General features: G+C 42.3%; 1 protein-coding gene across 1 annotated transcript in view; it reads right to left on the reverse strand.

Moving 5' to 3' along the window:
* The window catches only part of GPC6 (glypican 6), a gene marked incomplete at its 3' end in the record, with an annotated part of 887239 nt that extends 864609 nt beyond the window's left edge, over positions 1-22630 (reverse strand). The window contains exon 1 of the mRNA XM_081327646.1: positions 22352-22630. Coding sequence (XP_081183772.1) covers positions 22352-22514 — 163 coding nt within the window. The 5' untranslated portion in view covers positions 22515-22630. The remainder of the gene's footprint in view (positions 1-22351) is intronic.
* Positions 22631-25502: the final 2872 nt, after the last annotated feature.

Here is a 25502-nt window from a genome sequence, read left to right on the forward strand (position 1 = left end):
ACTGAATTTCACTTTGTTAGATAGCGCCCAGTGTTCGAGTCTGTCCAGATCCTCCTGTATTTTAAGCCTATCTTCTGGAGTATTGGCTATTCCTGCCAGCTTGGTGTCATCTGCAAATTTGATGAGTTCCCATCTATCCCCTCATCCAAATCGTTAATGAAGATATTGAAGAGCACTGGGCCCAGAACAGAGCCCTGGGGCACCCCACTACACACTTCCTTCCATGTAGATGCAGTTCCATTGAGGACCACACGCTGAGTACGGCCTGTCAGCCAGCTACAAATCCATCTGGTGGTGATGCTATCTAACCCACATTTTTCTATCTTATCAATTAGTAGGTTGTGATTTACTTTATCAAATGCCTTACTGAAGTCCAAGTAAATTATATCTACAGCATTCCTCTGGTCCACTAATTTTGTCACTTGGTCAAAGAATTTAATAAGATTTGTCTGGCATGATCTGTTTTTGACAAACCCATGTTGACTTTTAGTGATGACTTTGTTTGCATCAAGGTGTTCGCTGATTTGTTGTTTGATTATCTTTATCATTAATACCCAGGAAGTGAATAATCAAACCAGAAAGATTCCTTGTACAAAGGAATTCTTCTTTAAAAGGTCATACAGCTTGTTTGGATGAATTTCTTTAAGAGTCTCTCAAAAATTTCAGACTTGGTCAAAGAGATTAAAATTAATGGGAATTTCTAGCTGGGGGGTTAATGGGAAAATATGTAATATGAAAAAAGCCTGTTTTAGCATAGGGAAAGAAAATTTAATGAAGTCCAGCCTTCATGCATATTTATTCAAGTATCTCCTTTTAAACTCTTACATGTGGATCCAGAAGATTTGCAGTTTTCACTGGCTGAACAGTCTCATACCCCAATACTAATAATTTCTCCAAGTCATTCTGAGAACTTTATTCATCATTCAGAGATCTAATCTTCTTCTGAACAAGAAGATTCTAAAAAAATTGTTTTAGGTATCCACTTGGTTGTTTTTGTATCATTTTAAATATTGTTAATTTTAATCATGGTAGCACTGCACCCCAGTGGGAAGATCCATAATAAATGTTTTTGTTGTTGCTTATTTGAATTGGGGTTCCCCAAATCTAGATGCCATCCAGATGAACTTCATTTCCCAGAATTCCCATTTAAAAGGGCAGTACATTCTGGAGATGACTGAAATTCACGGTATCTGGAAGACTCTAAATTGGAGCAGATGGAACAAAGATATTATTACCTCAAGCCAATTACACAAAGGGAAGTACAGTACACTAGCATATACTAACTAGTCTACCCTAAAGAACAGACCAACACTCTAATTATGTGCCAAGGGGAAGAAGAATAAACTCCAGAGTCTGGTTTAAGACTACTGCAAGGACACCTTATTAAAATGGAGAAACTCCGGGAAGAATATAAAACAGCTGTTTATTGTTAAAATAGTAAAAACAATAAAACCAACTATTTACAAACCTAAAACAACCTTAGCTTTCACTGGTCCACTGCCAGCATCATCAGAGTAAATGCTAGAGGGTGGGGAGTTTGTTTATAAACCTTGTTGACTCAGTGCCCTGCCCATTGATCGTGTAATAGGGCTGCCCGTCCTAACTAACCGTAATTGTCTTAGCTATCCCGCATCTCCTTGAGCGTGTTCCAGTCCTGTTGCTTCATTTCTTCCTGTTGTTCCTTTCTTTGCCCCTCCTACCTCTGTCAGTCCTACCCTTCGTTGTGGTGTCTCCTCTCCTGCCTCTTCTATCTATAGTTGTTTTTATTGTTTTTACTATTTTAGCAATAAACAGCTGTTTTATATTCTTCCCGGAGTTAGAGAATTTCATACTGTCAAGAGCTGTGTGATTCTTTCAGGGACCAGAGTCATTCTAGAAAACAGCAAGTAGCCATTTGAAAAACAAATTGTCCAGATTACTTGTTGATTACTTGTCAGAAGACTTGCCATTTGCAGGTAACTGTACAGTCACTCAAAACTGAAAGCCAATTGGTAATATAAATTAAATTAATATGGATTTGTTGTAGAGAATGACCGAGCTTTCTAGCACAATACTTGTCCTATTTATTTATTTATTTATTTTATTAGATTGATATACCGCCCCTCTCCCGAAGGACTCGAGGCGGTGTACAGGGCAATTAAAACACAATATACAGCACATAATATACAAAAATTAAAATAAATTAAACCAAATAGCCCAAGCAATAAAACACATTCTAAAATTTAAAATTTGGAATTTCAAATCTAAAACCCCAATCCCTCAGTCCAGGCCGGCAAGTTCAAATAACCAAGTCTTCAGGTCGCGGCAAAAGGAGCGAAGGACGGGAGCCATCCGGAGCTCAACAGGAAGCTGGTTCCAGAGGGCAGGCACGCCCACAGAGAATGCTCTCCCCCTGGGGGCCGCCAGTCGACATTCCCTGACCGACGGCACCCTGAGGAGGCCCTCTCTATGGGAGTGCACAGGACGATGGGAAGTTAATGCCGGCAAAAGGTACTCCCGTAAATAATCCGGGCCCATGCCATTTAGGGCTTTATAGGTCATCACCAGCACCTTGAATCTCACCTGGAAGACAACTGGAAGCCAATGCAGCTCGCGGAGCAGAGGTGTTACATGGGAGTATCGGGAGACCCCCATCACAACTCGTGTGGCCACATTCTACACCAGTTGGAGCCTCCGAGTGGTATTCAAGGGCAGCCCCATGTAGAGAGCATTGCAGTAGTCTATCCGAGAGGTCATGAGCGCATGAGTGACTGTGCGTAGGGCATCTCGGTCCAAATAGGGCTGCAACTGGTGCATCAGGTGAACCTGGGCAAAAGCCCCCCTGGTCACAGCTCCTATATTTATATTTATTTATTGATATTTAAATTTATATACCGCCCTATTCCCGTAGGACTCAGGGCGGTTTACAGGGAAAATTAAAAGTTAAAATACATCATATACAATTAAAAACGATTAAAACTAAGATTAAATTAATCCCTGAACTTAACTAAAACCCCATTAATTAAAAATTAAAACCCCTCAGTCTGGGCCAGACAACTCAAAAAACCAAGTTTTCAAGTCCCTACGAAATGAGCGAAGGTCGGGGGCCGTCCTACGCTCTGTGGGAAGCTGGTTCCAAAGGGCCGGCATGCCCACAGAGAACGCCCTTCCCCTGGGGATAACCCGCCGGCATTCCTTAACCGGCGGTACCCTAAGAAGGCCCTCCCTGTGGGAGCGCACTGGGCGAAGGGCGTTTGAAGCCGGCAGCAGGTGTTCCCTCAGATATCCTGGACCCAAGCCATTTAGAGCTTTATAGGTCATTACCAGCACCTTGAATCTCACCCGGAGGGCAACCGGAAGCAAATGCAGCTCACAGAGAAGAGGTGTTACATGGGAGTATTGGAAAACTCCCATAACAACTCGCGCAGCTGCATTCTGCACCAGCTGAAGCCTGCGAGTGGTCCTCAAGGGCAGCCCCATGTAGAGAGCATTGCAGTAGTCTAGCCGGGAGGTCACAAGCGCATGGGTGACTGTGCGTAGGGCATCTTGGTCCAGATAGGGCCGCAACTGGCACACCAGACGAAGCTGGGCAAAACCCCCCTGGTCACGGCTCCTATATGATCTTCAAAATTGAGCCGTGAATCCAAGAGGACGCCCAAGTTGCGAGCCCTATCGATGGGGGGTAACACCTCACCCCCCATCATTAGTGGTGGAACAACCTGGTTTATCCGAGATGCCAATATGCACAGCCACTCAGTCTTGGCAGGATTGAGTCGAAGCCCGTTTCTCCCCATCCAAACTCGGACCGCTTCCAGCAACGGGACATCACGTCGAGTGCATCACTGGGTTGGTTCGGGGTGGAAAGAAAAAGTTGGGTATCATCAGCGTACTGATGATACCCCACCCCGAAACCACGAATGAGCTCACCCAGCGGTTTCATGTAGATGTTGAACAGGAGGGGAGAGAGGACCGACCCCTGAGACCTCGGGGCGGACCTCTGTGCTCCCGTCAACACCGACTGCGAGCGGCCCAGGAGGTAGGAGGAGAACCACTGTAAAACGGTGCCTCCCACTCCCAACCCACTGAGACGCCGCAGTAGGATACCATGGTCAATGGTATCGAAAGCCGCTGAGAGATCTAAAAGGACTAGGACAGAGGAACATCCCCTGTCCCGAGCCCGCCAGAGATCATTCACCAGTGCGACCAATGCCGTCTCCGTGCTGTACCCAGGCCTGAAACCCGATTGGTACGGGTCCAGATAATCAGTTTCCTCCAGGAACAGAGGAAGCTGATGCGCCACCACACTCTCAACAACCTTCGCCAAAAAGCAAAGGTTGGAGACCGGACGATAGTTATTTAAAACAGCCGGGTCCAGGGCAGGCTTCTTGAGGAGGGGCCTCACCACTGCCTCCTTCAAGGCAGCGGGGAAGATACCCTCCTTCAAGGAAGCAGTTATTACTGCCTGGAACCAGCCTCGTGTCTCCTCCCGAGCCTCATAAACCAGCCAGGAAGGGCACGGGTCCAGTAAACAAGTGGTGGAGCTCAGTCTCCTCATAATCCTGTCCACGTCATCGGGAGAAACAGGGTCGAACTCAGTCCAGATAACATGCTCAAGACCGCTTGATTCCTCCATGCCAGACTCTGCCCAGTCAGAGTCCAAACCGGTCCGGATATGAGCGATTTTGTCCACCAGATGATGACTAAACTCCTCAGCCCAACCCTGTAAGGGTTCCTCCCTCAGCTCCTGATTAAGGAGAGAGCGAGTCACCCTAAACAGGGCGGCTGGGCGATTATCTGCGGACGCGATGAGGGCAGCGAAGTAATTAGACTTCGCCGTCCTCATTGCAGCGAGGTAAGACCTTGTGAAGGCTCTTAGTCGCAATCAGTCAGATTCAGACCGGGTGGACCTCCAACCGCTCTCTAGACCCCGTCTCCGACGCTTCATCTCCTGGAGCTCCACAGTAAACCATGGAGCCCAACGGGATCTGTGCCAAGTCTGGGGTTGCAAGGGTACAACACAGTCAAGTGCCTCGGCAGCCGCCCTTTCCCAGGCATCAACCAAGGCATCGACCGGGCTGTGAGTGAGGGAGATAGGTAAGGACCCAAGCGCCGTCTGGAACCCGGAGGGCAAAGTTCAACCAGAGGGACACCGCCCTCTGGGCCCAACCAGCTCTCTTCTAAACAGAGCTGTGAGTCAAGGAGGACACCCAAGTTGCGAGCCCTATCTACAGGGGGTAACACCTCACCCCCTATAGTTAAAGATGGAATAGAGTGGACAACCCGAGATGCCGGTATGCACAGCCACTCGGTCTATTTGGTCTTTAAACATCACCAAATCTCTAGAATAATACAAGATACCTTAAGATGAAATAAGATGGAAAGTAGCTGTAAAAGTGTTTGGATATGTTAGAATTTAGCGGGGGAGAAAATATTCTTATCAATACTTAGGGTGTTTTATTTTTTGTTTTGCTTAGAAGAAAAATATAGCTGTATTAAAAACACAATTAGAGTGGTGGGTATAAAGTTTTTATAAAGAAGCAAACAATCTGCTTTAGGCTATGCCTCTCCAACTATTATACAACAATTACTATAGACATAGTCTATGAAAGCAGAAACAGTTCATGCATCTTAACACAAATCCTATATACATTTTTTTTACCTTTCTGGATGACTTAGAGCTTTCATGAACATATCTTAACACTTGCTATTAAAAACATTTTGTTAAGAACCAGTTTGCTCTAGTGGTTAAGGCACCAACATACAAACCAGGAGACTGTTCTGCCTAAGGCATAAAAGCCAGCTGGGTGACTTTGGGCCAGTCAGTTACTCTCAGCCCAGCCCATCTCATAATCAAGGAGAGAAGCAACCTAGAACTAAGGAGAAGTTTCCGGACGGTTAGAACAATTAATCAGTGGAATGGTTTTGCCTCTAGGAGTTGTGGGTGTTGCATCACAGGAGGCATTCAAACACTTGATGCGAACAAAGTTATCACTAAAAGTCAACATGGGTTTGTCAAAAACAGATCATGCCAGACAAATCTTATTGCATTCTTTGACCAAGTGACAAAACTAGTGGACCAGAGGAATGCTGTAGATATAATTTACTTGGACTTCAGTAAGGCATTTGATAAAGTAGATCACAACCTACTACTTGATAAGATAGAAAAATGTGGGATAGCATCACCACCAGATGGATTCATAGCTGGCTGACAGGCCGTACTCAGCGTGTGGTCCTCAATGGAACTGCATCTACATGGAAGGAAGTGTGTAGTGGGGTGCCCCAGGGCTCTGTTCTGGGCCCAGTGCTCTTCAATATCTTCATTAACAATTTGGATGAGGGGATAGATGAGGAACTCATCAAATTTGCAGACGACACCAAGCTGGCAGGAATAGCCAATACTCCAGAAGATAGGCTTAAGATACAGGAGGATCTGGACCAGGGGTGTCAAACTCAATTTCATTGAGGGCCGCATCAGCATTGTGGTTGCCCTCAGGGGGCCGGGTGGGTATGGCCAGGGTGGGCGGGGCCTACTGGGTGGGCATGGCTAGAGTACGTATGGCCTACTGGGTGGGCATGGCCAGCTCTACATCGTTCGCATCAAGGGTGCCTATGGGGGCCTGGGCAGGAGTGGGACAGATCTGAGGGTCTCTGGCAGGCGGAGGGTCTCTGGGTCAGGGCCAAGGCAGTGGGGGCCGTTCCCCCACTGTTTCCAGGATGGCTTTGTGGGCCACATGAAACCACTTTGCGGGCCGGATCCGGCCCCCGGGCCTTGTGTTTGACATGTCTGATCTGGACAGACTCAAACACTGGGCACTATCTAACAAAATGAAATTCAATTGTGAAAAAAGTAAGGTTCTATATTTAGGCAGGAAAAATCAAATGCACAGGTATAGTATAGGTGGTACCTTGCTCAATAGTAGCAACTGTGAGAGAGATCTCGGAGTCCTAGTGGACAATCACTTAAATATGAGCCAGCAGTGTGCTGCAGCTGCCAAAAAACCCAACACAGTGCTAGGCTGCATTAACAGAGGGATAGAATCAAGATCAAGTGAAGTACTAATACCACTTTACAATGTCTTGGTAAGGCCACACCTGGAATACTGCATCCAGTTTTGGTCACCACGATGTAAAAAAGATGTTGAGACTCTAGAAAGAGTACAGAGAAGAGCAACAAAGATGATTGGGGGACTGGAGGCTAAAACATATCAGGAACGATTGCTGGAATTGGGTATGTGTAGTTTAATGAAGAGAAGGGTGAGGGGTGACATGATAGCAGTGTTCCAATATCTCAGGGGCTGCCACAAAGAAGAGGGAGTCAAGCTATTCTCCAAAGCACCTGAAAGCAGGACAAGAAGCAACGGATGGAAACTAGTCAAGGAGAGAAGCAACCTAGAACTAAGGAGAAACTTCCTGACAGTTAGAACAATTAACCAGTGGAACAACCTGCCTCCAGAAGTGGTGAATGCTCCAACACTGGAAGTTTTTAAGAAGAGACTGGCCAGCCACTTGTCTGAAATGGTATAGGGTTTCTTGCCTGAGCAGGGGGTTGGACTAGATGACCTCCAAGGTCCCTTCCAACTTATTATTATTAGAGACTGGACAACCATTTGTCTGAAATGGTATAGGATTTCCTGCTTGAACATGGGGGGTTGGACTAGAAAACCTCCGAGATCTCTTTCAACTCTGTTATTCTGTTATTCTCTTATGAGAAAAATAGGAGGAAGGACTGTGTACACTCTCCATCCTGAATTACTAATAAAAATAATAAAGGTGAGATAAAAATAAATAAATTTTCAAGAGACTAAGCAGGAGGATGAAATTTGCTAGACAGCTATGAGAAATGTTTCTTTCTCTCCTTAAATACATCAAATGAATGACAAATAACTTTCTAACTTCAGAATGGCCCTTCAGATAGAGCAGCCGTTTGTCTGCGCTATCTGAGGACAAATTGCCATTCGTTTTGCTACTGCAATAACAATTAAGATTATTTATTTTACTTCATGACTCTTGATTCAATTTAATATAGATTGCCAGCGATGCGGCCAAGATATGGCAGTTTGGAAATCTCAACATACTTGTAAATAATGGTGATCAATTTTTCCCGTGGAAAACATGGTTTTGCTTTTTTATGATATTTCTTTGAAAAAATTCAAAACACTCTCAAGGTATATTGCTGGGTGACAATGTAATGAAAATTACAGCCAAAACATCCTATTTTAAAAGGAGTGAATTACTGATAGGATTTTACTGCCTATACTCAGAACTTATATGTGACGACAACTTGACCTGAAGAGAAATGGCAGATATAGTTCTCTTACACCCAATTACAGCTGAATCATGCTTCATTACTCATGTTACGGTAAACTTACCACTGAAACTACAGCATGGCTGGGTTTGAATGACACACTTAATCATGTCAACAGCAGGGCAAACATATTGTGTAAACATCATAACCTCATTTGGATGGGCAAAAAAGAGGAAATTTTAGCCCCAAACAATTTTGATTGTTAGTAAGATTATTCAAATATCAAAACCCGATCAATATGATACAGTGTTTAAGTCACACACCCAGCCAGGTCTTAAAAAAAAAGATAAGGAATAGCTGACAATGGGAGGCACTTTAAACTCACTATGCATATCTTTGTGGGAAGTCAGCCACTCCCCCAAAGAAGAAATATTTGGGGGAATATTAAAAAGGCAGAATATTATTTTTCCCCAAAGGATCTTAAAGGCAGAAAAGCAGGCCCATTTTTTTCTTAGTAGCCCCAAACAGAAACTCAGCAAGCCAAGACTTTCCTTTCAGAAAGACTGGAGTTAGGAAGCTTAGAGCTGATGGGATTAGAAAGACAAAGATCCCTAGAAGCAACAACTCCTTCACCCATCCAACTCAGGACATAGTCATCAGCCACAGCCACAGGGAAGCAGGACATGACCTTTTGGATATAATAGGATTAACCCACCACCATCAGAATACAAAAAATACATTCCAAAAGCTCAGGTCAAAGTTCATGCACAGGAACAACTCCAAACACAAAAGCTCAAGAAGGTATAAAAACCCACCACTCCCAGCAACATGTGGTCAACTGCTCCAGAGCCATATGCTGTTGTGATTCTCTCTTCAAAAAACTACAACCTTCTTTCTAAAGCAGTCTCCATTTTGTTTATACCCGGCTTGGACTGGACCCTGATGAAGATTTTTCATTTCAACACCTAGAAACATAGAACATGTCATCACAGACCCATCCAATGGTTTCTTGGGCAATCAAAGGGGGGTTTCTTAGCATATCAGAATTGCATCAGCATTCTTCTGCTTCCAGAGCTGGTGAAATATTAAGAAAAACTGAAAGAACTGAACATAAACTCTATATTCTACAAAATTATCTGGTCGGTATGATATAGGGTCATAAATCCCAATGTAAAAACCTTTTAATTAGCGTCACAGTTAATGAGTTAACTGTGGTGTGCATAGTCACTTCATAACTGAATGAAAAATAAAATCAGTGTAAGAACAATGAGTAAAATCAGTTCTATTCCTTTCCAAGATATTAATGTGCTTTCATGAAAGAAGTGGCTGTGATATGCAGATTATTGCTATCTACTTTCTATTTATTATTTTAGTAGCTTATGCAGAATGCTTTTGAACTGGTCTTATTTGAAAGGGGATATTATAAGCATGAATTTTATTACAGGGAAATCTGACCTGAACTTCTAAAGCAAAGCGAGTTTCTGCAGTCACTTATACATATACCTGCTCAGAAATAAGTTGTGTTCAATGGGATTTCTTTCCAGGCAAATACTTATCTTACTTAATCTAAGGAACACTGAATGTCTTTTCTCCTACCGAAGAATTTCTTCTGATATAATGATTCAGAGTAACTCCTTTCTGATAATGTTGTAAAAATAGATTTAAATGTCAGGCTTGGGATGCTTTAAAAATAATCCTATCCCAACAGTAATCAAAAGATAGAAAAGTCCAATCCTAGTTAAGAAATGGTGCTCTGCATAAGCAGTCTCCCTCTATTAGTTTCATTTCTGCAGATAAGTTACTTTTTTCTGGAGTAAAGAATGAACTGGAATTTTAATTAAGTGTTTTGCTGAATATCTAAATGTGATAAGCATATCTGCAACAAAACATCTGGATAATCAGTTTTATCATATTAGCTTTATTTATTGACTAAAAAGTCAAATACTTCCAGGTCATGTATTTTTGCCCCCTTCTCCAAAAAATCATCATTTCAGGTAATTTTTCCCCCCTTTTGACAAGTAAAACCAATTACAATGTACTCTACTCTTTGTTTCCTCTATTGCTACATGTGCAGATAGTTGGGAATACTTTAATATTCTGTAGCTATATTCACTGTTCTGTTCAAATGAGAAGCAGGGGCACAAATATTGTTGTCTTAAGTGGGTTCAAATTCTTGTGTGGTTATCATTTTTTCCTTTATTATTTTTAAGGCAATTGTCTGCAGCAGTCATTCAGGATAGACATCAGCAAATCCTTATTGAACAAAAACTTGGTTATGCTTAATGTTCCTGCTAATAAATATTAATATTCAGGGCACTCGGCTTCTTGTTTCTAAGATTAACCATTACCTGTCCAGCCTGTTGGAGCAAATGACTGAGGATGGAAAATCAAGAAGGCAACAAAGGAGTGTGGAATATAACTGTGTTGGGGCTTTTTGAATGAAAAAAAAAATGCTTCAGGACATGGACATGCAAAGTGCTCTCTTAAGGCTTGTTAGCAAACCCAATGGCTTCAATTATGTGACTGCCTTTGTTGCATCATCTTCATTTACGGAAAATGTTTCTTTAACTAAAGGAGTTGATGATGATATACCGTATATACTTGAGTATAAGCCGACTCGAGTATAAGCCGAGACCCCCAATTTCACCCCCAAAAACTGGAAAAAGTTGTTGACTCGAGTATAAGCCGATCCGCCATTCTGCAAGCCTCTGCCGCCAGCAGAGGCTCGATCCGCCATTTTGCAAGCCTGAATACACAGGAATACCCTGTGTGGCCGCGGCTCTCGGGGAAGCCCTGGCTGTCCGCTTCCTCGCTCCACGCTGCCATTCGGGGCCCGCGCGTTCCCCGGGCAAATCGCGGCGCCCAGCAGGCGAGGAAACACGCCCGCTCCAGTCGCCCCCCCTTCCCTCAGGAGACGCGAAGCAAGTGACCGCCCGGAGCTTACCGAGGACTTGCTTCGGTGCTTCCAGGATCGCGCGCACCTCTCCCAAGCCACCGCAGTCCGGAGACCTGCCGAAGTTTGGGGAGGTTTGGGGAGGTGCGCGCGCACCTCCCCAAACCTCCCCAAATGTTGGCAGGTCTCCGGACCTCTGCGCCCTGCCTGCCTGCTTCTTTCCGCAGCGGAAAGAAGCAGGCAGGCAGGGCGCGGAGGAACGGAGACCCGGCGACGTTTGGGGAGGTTTGGGGAGGTGCGCGCGCACCTCCCCAAACCTCCCCAAACTTCGGCAGGTCTCCGGACGGCGGTGGCTTGGGAGAGGTGCGCGCGATCCCGGAAGCACCAAAGCCTCGGCCGCGCACAAGTCCTCGGTAAGTTTTTTTGTTGACTGGAGTATAAGCCGAAGTGGAATTTTTCAGCCCAAAAAGTGGGCTGAAAAATTCGGCTTATACTCAAGTATATACGGTAAGTTTCCCTCCAAATGCTCTGAAGTATATTTTCTTCTTTGAATTTGAAGTGTTGTAAAGCTGTGCAAAGAAGTGTATTCTTCTGACTTAGTTCTGGTCAAATTCCTCCCAAATACTGGGAAAACTAGAACTAGTATGTAAAATAACAGGGGAAATAGAGGGAGACTTATGAGGCAATCTTTATTTCCTTTTAATGCTACTTTGCCTAGTTGCAGATCTGCTGCCATCTTGATCTATAACTTTGTTTGCATAGATCAGGGGTAGGCAACCCCGGCTCTTTTATGACTCATGGACTTCAACTCCCAGAATTCCTGACTCAGCTATGCTGACTCAGGAATTCTGGGAGTTGAAGTCCATGAGTCATAAAAGAGCCGAGGTTGCCTACCCCTGGCATAGATCCATGACTGCTAGCTTTGGCACAGTCAGCTTAGCCTCGTTTAATCTGAAGCAGATAAACTAATTTTTTATAACCTCATTTTATTGCCATTATTAAAATAAAATATCATTTATTCATTGTAATTCCAATGTTGTGCTTGGTAATAGCAGCATATACTTTGTACCCATTTGGAACCTAGTAATTCTGGTTAGTAAGGGACGCGGTGGCTCAGTGGGTTAGGACGCTGAGCCTGTCGATCAGAAGGTTGGCAGTTTGGCAGGTCGAATCCCGAGTGCCGCGTAACAGAGTGAGCGCCTGTTACTCGTCCCAGCTTCTGCCAACCTAGCAGTTCGAAAGCACGTAAAAATGCAAGTAGAAAAATAGGGACCACTACGGTGGGAAGGTAACAGCGTTCCATGCGCCTTTGGCGTCTAGTCATGCCGGCCACATGACCACGGAGACGTCCTCGGACAAGCGCTGGCTCTTCGGCTTTGAAACGGAGATGAGCACCGGCCCCTAGAGTCGGAAACGACTAGCATGCATGTGCGGGGGAACCTTTACCTTTACCTTTTAATTCTGGTTAAAAGGGAGAAGCAGACCATTTTATATAAATGTGTATTACTGGGGAGGAGTTCTCTCATATGCTTCATCCACATTCTAGGTTGTAGTTACACAAATTTATGAGTGAATGAGTGAACCTCCAGGAAGAATTTCAGCCTCCAAATGAGAGACTGATCTCACTTCCAGTCCCCAAGAAGTGAGGGTAAATGTTGCCTTTTTCTCTTTTTGACTTTGCAGTTTGTTCTTTTTAGGTTTGGAATTGAATTACTAATTTCTTCCAGCTAAGATAATTAGATAATTATTTTTGCTATTCCCCTAAGAAATTACTTGAATACTTTAAATCTGCTTGTTTTATGTGTGTCAATATTTTTTTTAATTGGAAGAAGCTTTATATGTGTGGTAATTGGGTTCAATGGCCAAAATACACTTTTGACAATGGTTTAAAATTCCATTAATGAATATGTAACAGGAGAAGTTTGAAACATTCTCTTGAGTATATCTGCCAACAAAGGAGAGACACACAAGGAAATAGAATCAATTTCCCAAAAGCTCAGCAGTAACAAATAATGGGTCACCAATACAGAAGGCAATAGATTTTAAGAAACAAATTTCACTTAGAATTTATACCACCAATTATATATATCCCCATCTATACATTTTATTTCATTTCACATGCTAGTAAAGTCATGCTTAAAATCCTACAAGCTAGACTCCAGCAGTATGTGGATCGAGAACTACCAGAAGTGCAGGCAAGATTTTGAAGAGGCAGAGGAACTAGAGATCAAATTGCCAACATACGCTGGATCATGGAGAAAGCTAGGGAGTTCCAGAAAAACATCTACTGCTGCTTCATTGACTATGCTAAAGCATTTGATTGTGTGGATCACAACAAACTGTGGCAAGTTCTTAAAGAGATGGGAGTACCAGACCATCTTATTTGTCTCTTGAGAAACCTATATGCAGGTCAAGAAGCAACAGTGAGAACTGGACATGGAACCACTGATTGGTTCAAAATTGGGAAAGGAGTCTGGCAAGGCTATATACTGTCACCCTGCCTGTTTAACTTATATGCAGAGCACATCATGAGAAAGCCAGGGCTAGATGAATCAAAAGTTGGAATTAAGATTGCTGGGAGAAATATCAACAACCTAAGATATGCAGATGATACCACTCTAATGGCAGAAAGTGAAGACGAACTAAAGAGCCTCCTGTTGCGGGTGAAGAAAGAGAGTACAAAAGTTGGGTTGAAACTTAACATTAAGAAAACCAAGATCATGGCATCTGGCCCTCTCAATTCCTGGCAAGATGGGGAAGAAATGGAGGTAGTGACAGATTTTATTTTCCTGGGCTCCAAGATCACCGCAGATAGGGACTGCAGCCAAGAAATTAAAAGACGCTTGCTCCTGGGGAGGAAAGCAATGGCAAATCTAGCCCACACACTAAAAACCAGAGACATCACCCTGCCAACAAAAGTGCATATAGTCAAGACTATGGTCTTCCCAGTTGCAATGTATGGCTGTGAAAGTTGGACAATAAGAAAGGCTGAGTGCCAAAGAATTGAAGCCTTTGAAGTATGGTGCTGGAGAAAACTCCTGCAAGTACCTTGGACTGCAAGGTGATCAAATGGGTCAGTCCTAGAGGAGGTCAACCCTGACTGCTCTTTAGAAGGCCAGATCCTGAAGCTAAAACTCAAATACTTTGGCCATCTAATGAGAAGGAAGGACTCACTGGAGAAGAGCCTAATGTTGGGAAAGGTTGAGGGCAAGAGAAGAAGGGGATGACAGAGAATGAGGTGGCTGGATGGAGTCACTGAAGCAGTAGGCATGAGCCTAAATGGACTCCAGAAGATGGTAGAGGACAGGAGGGCCTGGAAGAACGTTGTCCATGGGGTTGCAGTGGGTCGGACATGACTTCGCAACTAACAACAACAACAAATACATTTTATATCATATTGATTCCTTTTACAGTAAAAATTAATTTAGGAAATAACTGCATAATTTAAAATGCTTTAATATTTTTTCATGTATATTTACACACTCTCACCCAATCCCCACTATGATGATGTTTGTTTCTTACAGACACTTTCTAAGCTACCACTGTATGTAGACATCTTGGATCCTGGTCATACATATGTGGCATTTTCTCAATCTCCATATAGCTACCAAGTCCAAGGAAGCAAGAACTAAGCAGATTTCAGTAACAGATGTTTAATTCTAGGCTGAGATGAATACAGATTGAAGAAACTGTAATAAGAATGTACCACTTATAGCCATAATCTTTTGAGGCCTTTTTTTCCAGATCTTTCTATTGGAGCTGGTTTGCCATTTCTGAAGTAATGTTTCAACCAGATCTTTACTTGCTTTCCCACAATTTCTTACAATTATTTTATCTCCCTAACTACATTTTCCAGCATCTATCACTATTGGACATGTTGCTAGAAAAATACATCTGATACATCTCAACAAGATTTATTCATTTCCTAAAATTCCACATACATTAATAATTCATTAAGCAGAAACTTAAATGTTCCACAATCCATCCACACTTACTTCCTATAGATATATACAACTGCATTGAACCAATTACTACCATGAGTAAAAAATTACAATCAAAGGTCCATAAATGTAATCCCTAACTTCTTACATCTGAAGCTTTTTTCTACTGGAAAGGGTAAACAAAATTATGGGTATTTAGGCTCTAATTTGTTAATTTACAAGAGTATAGAATAGTGAGCAAAACCCTCCATTTTAAAATTGTTGTTTTAACCATTTAGTCATGTCCAACTCTTGGCAACTTTATAAGCAAGTACTCTAAGTTAATGTAGACATATTTTATAACCCGTGCCATGATTATAACCTCAATTTGTGTCACTAAAGTGCTAATTTATACCTAAAATTTAAGATTATAATTGCAGAATTATCTCTATAATATTGAAAAATAATCATCTTGGTTATTTCCCATGTATTAAGATTATAATTTACTTTTATAAATTATAACAAAATATAATTCTTCATATAATAATATATAAGTGGAATCTAATTCAAAAGCAGTTCACACCATTTACATAATGATCTTTTAAAACAATTGTATTAATATCAACAGACTTCTCCATTCTTCAAAAACAGTTTTGTGAAGAGAAAATTAAAGAAAAAGGAGCAGATTAGCTAAAATAAATATGTTCTATGGGGTCCCACTGGAATACTTTCCATTAAGGGAAAACTTCAGTTTTATGCGTTTCTAGTTTTCAATTATAATTTATTATGAACATGATTTATTGACATATACATAGAAATATTCTTAGCTAGAATGGTAATGAACTAGCCTTATGAAACTGCCTAAGATATTTTAAGATACACAACTGTTGCTTGGACAAACTGACCTGCCAACACCTGTCAATATACGAAATAAATGATTCATGTCATTTGTAAAGTGGTTCAGATTCATCTTTTTAGTATCAATGATAAAATGAATTGTCCAAGATCAATAAAATGTAAGATGCTCAAACTTCCACTTGACTGTGCTATGAACAAGATTACTTTCCTCTTTGACAAGAAACAACATGTGAAAAAAAATGCACACTATCAATACACAAAAGGCTGGTTCATCCTAAACACCCCATTCTGGACACTGGTAGAATGGAAGAATTAGAATATATCGAAAGCCCTTAGTTGCTTATGTAGTTTCCCACAGCTGAATAACATCTGAAATCAATTATTATAATCCATGAGTTTAAAATAAAATATTTTATGCAGCTTAACAAGAGATTAAGGTTACTAACGAACTTCTGATTCAGTACTTATTCCGTAGGATGTTGCCTTATGCTAAGTGAACCTACAACTCCATCTCATTTAGCATGCTATGAGCTGTGCAGAGAAGATGCATTAAGGGCTTATTATATCAATAAATTAAATAAAATGTTTATAACAGAAAGTGCTGTAAAAGTTTTTAGACTCAGGTGTTCTTTAGACCTAACTAGAGATACAAAAGCTTGTATTCCACCACAAAAATTCCCTTAGTTTTGATTTCTCCTTACTGATTTTATTTATATCTCACAAAAGGTTCCGCTATTTTATAGTAACTCTTATTCCAAGATACCTTAACCAAATGTTAGTTTTGAAATGATCATTTCAAGTCTGTGTTTGTTTTCTGCAACAGAATTATAATTTATTGCACATTACCTTTAAACAAGCTGATCAATATTACTTTACCAAAGACAAATATTGTGAATATAATTTCATTTGAAAGCTAATTATTATGGGCCAGTAACACAGAGAACAGCTACTTTCTATGTTATAGTTCTGGGAAAATATCTTCCTTCCTTCCTCTTTTGGATCCTTCAAATTTTAGTGTATCTTTGCCACTGAATGTTGATAAAGTTGACTAATGTATCAATGGACTCTGATCAAGCCTGATGCTTCTTTCGCTTGATGTCATAAAGTCATCCAACATGCAATGTGCCAGACTAAAAATGTAATTGCTTCTTTACATGACAGGTCGCACCACTTTAGCTGCAATATTTGTGCCGAAACAATTACCCATAATTGGTAGTGTCTTACGCTCTATGCAGGAATTTGTCCATTTCTCCATGGCAAACTGTTTCATTTCAGTAATACTTAAAGGTTTCTGAATGTTCACTTCAGAAGCTGCCACAACTCTTCTACAGGGTTTAGATCTGGAAACTGATTTGGGTTGAACACTGAATTTGTCCCATTTTGTAGGTTTGCTTTTATTTTTAAAATTGCTATCTTGCTGCATAATCCACATGCAGTTCAGAGGATAGAGAAAGAGAGAGAATTTGAAAATCTCTTGTAGAATTTTGTGTTACGAAGGAGAGCCTCTCCAGAATGAAAATGTTGCTTAGCCATCCAAGACTCTAAAGGAATTTGCAACACAGCACATTCTTCATGCAGAAATCCATGAACAGATTTAGATGTATGTGTTCTGTTTCAAAATTTGCTAGCTGGCACATAAAAAGTTACACTTACCAATTAAACATCAGTGTAATAGAACAGCAAAGTAGTAAGCATTCCGCCAGATAATGGCTGTGGTTTCTAAACAATATTCTGAGAAGGCAAAAAGTACTACAAATACTAAATCATAAACTGTTATACATGACACTGTCCTGTATCATCATCTAGAATAAAAAAACGTGAGAAATCTTAGATTATACAAAGTCAAGACAAATGCCAGTGTTTGAGCAACTGAGTTTTTAAACATTTTATACACTCAAGGGACTTTACAAGCAACATAAGATCCATTATGATTCATCTCTATGTGTTTCGGTTCAAAGGTATTGCCACTTAAATGAAAGCACAAATTGGTTTTTATCCTTCTTTAAGTCTGTCTTCCATTCACTTTTTAGAGAAGATAATGAAAATTAAAACTGACTTAAATCAAGCTTAATTTCTGATGTCCATATAAACCATGTGGTTTTCTAGGAAACAATGAAGATGTGGTATTTCAAGGAGGCATAGAAGGTCTAGATTATCCCTTTTTAAGTCTTTTTCCACCAACCCCCCCAATAAAATTTCACTTGATTTATTCTAACAGAAGAAAACTTCTTCTCAATTCCTTCCTCTTATGTTATGTGATGAACAATAGGTATCCCACCTTATGAACATTTTTGAATGTCTAAGCATGTGCACCTTAACATATAACCATGTGCACCCACACCTAAAACTCTATATTAAAAGAAAGTCAGGATATAGCTAGTTATTTGTTTATATTCTGTTAATTTCAGATTCTTCAAAACCTGAAGCATCTTTAAAGTTGCCCATGAACACCTCAACTAATTGATTTATATATATAACCTGCTTAAGGAGTAACAAAAACAGATGTACAGATCACATCTTCATTAACTGGTTAGATTGGCTGTGGGCGGTCACAAAAGAATTATCGCAGGTGGTAGCAAAATAATAATCGCAACATTTAATGCCCAAGTGTCTTTTCCAAGCTAGTTTTCCCTCTAATCAAAGCACTCAGTGCTAGGCACACAAAAGACCATACCGCTAATTATATTCCCTTAAAACAACCCAACCTCTCCCTCAAATAGATATAATCAAACTGAAATGTTTCCATTAACTTGCATCAACTGGAGTTAAACCCACAGAACCAAAAAGTCAATGAAGCTTAATAAAAAGAAAAGAATCCACTTGGATTAGCAGCAATTTCATATTCAACGCACCACAGAGGGGAGCTGATGGTGTTGAAATCTTAAGACAAAGTTGAAAAAGCAATATCGAATTTAACACTGATTAATGTCGGTATTTAAACCAAAGGCTGCTTATTAGTCTTCCCACCACTTATTTCCGCTATTTTGTGAATACTTCAACATCAATTACTGCAGATTTTTCAGGCTTTGTGGTGGGAGTCATCCCTAAGTCAGAGGAGCTGAGAGCGGATCTGAGGTTTATTGGATAAAAATGGCAATAGGCATCAAAGCTAGTTTAGCAGGAATGATTTTGAAAAAAATAAAATAAAGAGCAGAGTAAAGAGGATATTGTCTATCACTGACTTAAAAGAAAAGAACAATTGTTGTAGGGAAAACCTGACTGAAGAAGTCATACACTTTTAGATTTAGCCTAAAGAATCAGCCTATAATTCATTAACAAGTTGATGGTGGGGTGAAATGAGAGAGAGAGAAAGAAGGAAAACAGTATCCAAAAATTTTAACATTACTGAAAGTAAAGCTCTATGATTTCTATGCTCATTTTCCCACCTTGATTCCAGAATCTCAATTTGGTTTATAAGCAAACTGGTTCTGCTTGTAATATTTTTCTCCTAGCCACTTTCAAAAATGGCATAATTTTACTCCATCCAAATTTTTTTTCCTAAAATGTCCAGACCAGCACATTTTCTGATGCTGTGACTCTGAGTATAAGCTAGGATGGGGAGCCACAGAACTGTGGTTGTACTTACACCATCCCAGACTACTGAATTTCTGCACAAATGATGTTAGAAGGCTATCTATGTGATATTTATTAGAAAGGACAGGGCAACAGAAAAATACAGCTCTGCCATACTGAGATGGCTGAAATACTTTGGTGTTACTCTGGACCTCCAGATAAACAGTGAAACTTTAGAGTAGGAAAAATGAATTCACTACCACCACCACCCCAGCGCATCAATGTTATTTAAATTCTCACTTATAACTGTTAAAATGTTGCGCTTGGACCAGGAAGACACATTTAACCATACAATTGCCTCTTTTGCAACCCAACATATGTAAGGATATAAGTGCAATTAGGAACTGAATAAACAAATTACCCCATAGTTTATTTTTTAAAAAACCTTGAAATGATGTGGTTTGTATCTTTCAAACTATTCTTCAAGAAGTTAAAGCATTATGCATCCAATCATTTCAACTTGTGCCAGCTACCGCTTTATATTATGTCGACCCAGACTTTAATCTATATAGCTACAGGCTGAACCAATGACCTGAAAGTCAGCTCCACATGCCAAGTCAGACCAGTTCAGCACTCAGTCACAATTTATGACTGCCATGTTTCTACTCATACACAAAACAATAATTTTGAAACAGAACTCTAGCCTTCGTTTGTGTGAAAATCCTACAGCTTCCATTGGTTGAGAAAATTTGCAATTCAATATCAGATTTAAATACACAAACCAGAGATTTTTCTCTCCTGTTATGAATAAGACATAACAAGTATACCGCACATAACTATAACATTTTTCTGAGAACTGCATGGATTGTTTTGATTGATCATAATAGGAAGTGTGTCTCAATAAATATACAAAGGTCTTATGATGAGGGGCCACCAGCAAATATGGGTACAATTTCTGTATATTTTAAAAAATAACAAGAGAAAACCCTGGAAAATGTTAGCACTACAAGGAAGGGAAAGAAGACTAATTATGTATGTTAAGAAAAACCTTCCCTAAGCTATATCTCAAGAAGAGAATGTTTGTCCCTGCTCCATTGTAAATAGTAAGAAACGTCTGGGCTGAAGCGTCTATTTATTTAAAGTATGAATGAATTGCACAATTAACGCCAGATCAACCTCAGTCCTCAAAATATACTCGTGGACATTCAATCTGGGAAAGGACTTCAGCTCACAACTTTACCCAAGTCACTTCAAATGAAATTTAGTAAACTGGAACAGGGCAAGGTAGAAGGGTAAAATTCATTTTAATTTCATATGTTTGTTTCTATTGTAATGGGGCTCTAAAGATGACTAATACATCCATTTTTTTATTATTACAGTATACTATTCATCTCTACAGGAGACTCTTTGGAAGCTGGCATACACTCAGTGTATATCAATGAGTGGCTTCATTCAGTTTTGAAAATTATGGACAGCACGTTTCTCCCATTTGTTCTAGTACACTTTCACTCACACATACAACTTTTCCCCCTTAGTCATGCATTAATTAAACCAAGTCTGGGAGAGACAATAATGATAGCACTACAGCAGCTCCCTGGTATAATGGGACTGCAGCATAACAGGACTACAATTCCTATCATTTCTTGTTGCCAACGAGACTTAAAGCTTGTCCCTATACATAGGAAGAATACAGCTGGGACACAGCTGGCTTGCAGTGAAAAAAATAGCCCAAACCAGAAATCTCACACACTGTGCCATAATTGTGCAAAAAGAAAAGGGAAATTTCAGTGGCTATACACACACACACACAAACAGAATTTAAATGCATGTCCTTTACAATAACTTATCTACCTAGTTTTGTTTTGTTTTACTTTCTAATGCTCGGTGTTTTCAACCTCAGGTATAGAAAGCACTGCCTCTTTTACAGGTGTTTCGCCAAATGGAGGCAATCGGACTCCTGTATGATAAAGAGCACACCCTACTGGCAAAGAACAATTGTTACTGGTTGTAGACAGCTAAAAAGTTGAAATCCTGTAAGGTTCTGCCAGTTTCAAGCTGAAGAATTTTATTCATATGTTTCATAGTATCCTGGGAGCTTAATACGGAATTAATACTAGACTCATGTTATCCAAGATTGCAGAAGTGAACAATTACTTGTATTCCATCTGCTAAATTCTTTGAAGTCAAGTAAAAACTTCGCGGGGGGGGGGGGAGAGGGAGTCCCTGCGGGGAAGAAAGAAGGAAAGAAAGAAAGAAAGAAAGAAAGAAAGAAAGAAAGAAAGAAAGAAAGAAAGAAAGAAAGAAAGGAAGGAAGGAAGGAAGGAAGGAAGGAAGGAAGGAAGGAAGGAAGGAAGGAAGGAAGGAAGGAAGGAAGGAAGGAAGGAAGGAAGGAAAGGAAAGGAAAGGAAAGGAAAGGAAAGGAAAGGAAAGGAAAGGAAAGGAGGAAGGAAGGAAGGAAGGAAGGAAGGAAGGAAGGAAGGAAGGAAGGAAGGAAGGAAAGGAAGGAAGGAAGGAAGGAAGGAAGGAAGGAAGGAAGGAAGGAAGGAAGGGAAGGAAAGAAAGAAAGAAAGAAAGAAAGAAAGAAAGAAAGAAAGAAAGAAAGAAAGAAAGAAAGAAAGAAAGAAAGAAAGAAAGAGCTTCTCCCCTCTCTTCCCTCTCCCAATGTGTTCATCCCCTGAAAGTCGCTTTTAAAAATTTCAAAAGGATTCTCCATTCATTGCACAATGAAGCAATTCACGGTTTCAACTGCTCCCAAGCGCAGCTCGGAGGGGAAAAGGCACCGCTGCTCTCTTCCAGGCAGGGCAAAGTCAAGTCCACAAGGTGGGCAAAGCTCAAAAGAAGCCTGCCCCGCCGCCCGCCGCCGCCAAAAGGCACCCAAAAGAGAAGCACTTTCTCCCCGCGCCCGTCCGCCGCCCCCTCCGCCTCCCCGGATGCCTTCCTTACCTGCGATTTCCTGATAGGGGACGTTAACCGGGCTGAAGCCTTTGGCTTTGTACGCCTCCCGCACCTCGCCACAGCTCCGCGCTTTCACGTCAGCGGCTCCGGCCCGAAGTGACAGCAAGAGCCCGAGGGGAGCCCAAAGCAGCGCCCCCATCCCCGCCACCATGGTGCTCCCACAATTTCTTTCCAAGAGAAAAACCTTGCCCCCCCCAAAAAAAAAGAATCGGCCCGCTTGGTTGGAAAAAAAAACAGGGAGAGACGACAAATCCACTGGAAAAATAAATCCCCGAGAACGGTTCCTCTTCTCCTTTTTCCTCCTCCTCCTCCTCCTCCTCCTCTTCTTCTTCCTCTTCTTCTTCCTCCTCCTCCTCTTCTTCTAAAAGGCGCCGAGCGGAGCCCTCCAGCGCCAAGTGCCTTCCCCGAGACCCCACCCGCGTGTGTCTAAGCGCCAAGTAGACCTCCTCGAGCGAGCCCCGCAAACTTTGAGTATAGCCGGAGTGGGGAAGGAAGCCGGAGGTTCTTCAGGGCACAAGAGGAGCCGCTGCCGCCGCCGCCGCCGCCGCCTCGCTCCCCTTCGCCTCCTCCTCCCGCAGCTTCCTCGGCCGGGCCGGCGGGTGTGTTAAAAGTCCCCAACCCACGCCGGGTTCAGAGCCCTGTCGAGGGAGGAGAAGCCGCGCTCAGGTGGAAGGCAGCGGGAGGAAGCGGCGCTCGGGAGAAGCGAGGATTGGCTGGCGCGGCGACGGCGCTTCGCCCGGCTGGAGCGGCGGACATCAAAAGGAAAGCGGGCTGGCCTCTCGCAGGAGGGAGATCGGAGGGGAGCCTCCGCTCCGCCGCGCGCAAGGCTACCGGCAGCAGCCGAGCAGGCGAGAAAGCGGCGGACGCACACGCAGCGCCAGCGAAACGTCCTCCAAATTGCCGAGCCCCGGCTTACAGAAGTGGGGCGGGAAGGAAAACCCGGGCCGGATTTTTCCCCCTCTCCCTTCTCTGGGTCCCCTTCCCCAAAGGGAACAGAGTGGTCGGAGGGGGGGGAGGGCGGGGCGGGGGGGGGACAATGTATCTTTCTCTTTCTTTCTCTCTCTCTCTTTCCTCCCCCCCTCCCAGGAATGAACATTGGACGTTGTCTTCGGCCAGAGCAAACAAGCCGCCTCTGGCCTCCTAGGCGCTTTGGGGGCGGGACGCGGGGGTGGGGGGGGGGTGGGGGTGGAAACTCATCGGGTATCTCCAACTTTTTTTTTTATTTTATTTTTTGTATTCATGGTTTTAACTGCCCTGTAAACCACCCTGAGTCCTACGGGAATAGGGCGGTATACAAATCCAATAAAATAAATAAATAAATAAACTTGGTGCCTTCTGGACCAGACTGCACATCTGGGGGAAAAGGATAGCTTGGGAGAGGGCAGGGACCCCCCCCCCTGAGAACGATGCTGAAGGGCGGCTTTCAACTGCTTGGCTTCTTTTAAAGGAAAAAAGAGCTGAGGGGCAGCTTAACTTCCTTCTGCCAACAGAGCTCCCCTCCCCACGCCCCCCCCCCTATGGGAGAGGCCAACAGAGTGATGGAAAAAGAAGGCAGTGGCTGCATCTCCCTGCCTTTCTGCTTGTTTTCTATGGCTGCTGTTGGGTAGCCACTGGGCCAAACCAGAGGTGGCGGGCATGGTTGGTTTGAAAAGCCTCCCTTAGCCAGCCCTCTTTGCGTCTCCAAGCCAACAGAAGCTCTTCCCCCATTAGAGTGCTGTCCAAGAGGAGATGCCCCAGAAGCAAAGAAGAGGACCAGGAGAGAGAATAGCTCCATTTAACTTCAAAATTCTAAACCCCGTTTCAGCCCAGGTTCTCCAAGCACTGTGGGAACTGAGAAATTTAGGCTGAGGGCTACATTGGAAGTTGAAAGACATCTCAGAAGAAGCCAGGGACAAATTTTCCTGCACAGGAGTCCATGAAGTCAACAGATGTCCAGCTCAACGGAAAGGAGACACTTGTGTACTCGTGGAGGGTGACTGCGAAGGATCTGATCCGCCCAGCTGCAGTGCTGAAAAAAATGAGAAAGGACAGCTGTTATTTTCCCTTTTATAAGGCTTCCTCACCTGAGGAAAACCAAAAGAAGCAATGATCTCAGGTTTGCCTTTTGGGGGGGAACAGAAAGGACCCCAAGTCTCATGTTGCTTCCCCACCCCTCACCCCACAGCCTCCTTTCAGCTGCTCTTGGAACTGCCATTTGGGCTATCAGTTTTGGGGTGCATATCTTTACCCAAACATTAGAGGGCAGCAAAGAGTCTGGATGTTCTGTAGCTTTTCACTGCCCTCCTGTGGCTGAATGCACACAACTCAGATCTGATCACTCTTTGAAATTAGAATACAGGTAAGCAAAGATGGTTAGATATCTCATTTCTCAGAAAGAAAGAGAATGCTGATGGAAGGGTGCCTCTTCAGTTATGGCATTTATCTGAAAAGAAATGGGAGCCTTGAATGTAAGCAACTCCCCATTAAAGAACTTTAGAGAGGGGGAAAAATCTATATTCTTAGCAAACCTAGAACCACACTCCCATTTCAAGACAGATTGGATTTTTTTTAAAGGTGGGCGTCGGAGGCTTTCTTTGACTAATGTCTGATACATGTTAAGATTCTGGCTTCTCTTCCCTTAAAAAAAGACTAAAGAAATCAAGGCTGCCATTCTTCTTTTCCTTCTTCTTTGCCTTTAATAGCAGCTGGCACAGTAAAATTAAGCAAGAGAAGCTGTCCTTATTGATTTACCACCATACAAAATAATACAAGATCTATATCGTATCTCCTCCATCTTTTCTGTATGCGGGAGTACAGAACTTAAAAGGATCAGAAGTAGAAGCAACGCTAAAAATGGCTATAAGTAGGACCCCATTTCTTCTCCCACCCACCCCCCCAAGTTCTGGTCCTGACACTGAGTTAATTTGCAGACATTAGGCAGTGTCTGTGATAATACTTTTGCCTACAGTATGTTGGAATATAGTAACTTATTTCAGCACAGTGACTAAGGTTAAAAGCACAGAAGAGAGTTTAACTTTTTTTCTGATCGGTTGATTACCTTATATGTAACTAATGAAGTAACCCCAGGAGATACACATCCCCCACAACATCCTTCAAACTCTATATACCACACATAGCTTGGCTCACTTTCTTGAGTCAC

The sequence above is a fragment of the Vipera berus genome, assembly GCF_964194415.1.
Source record: "Vipera berus genome assembly, chromosome: 4".
In the NCBI taxonomy this organism is placed as follows: Eukaryota; Metazoa; Chordata; class Lepidosauria; order Squamata; family Viperidae; genus Vipera; species Vipera berus.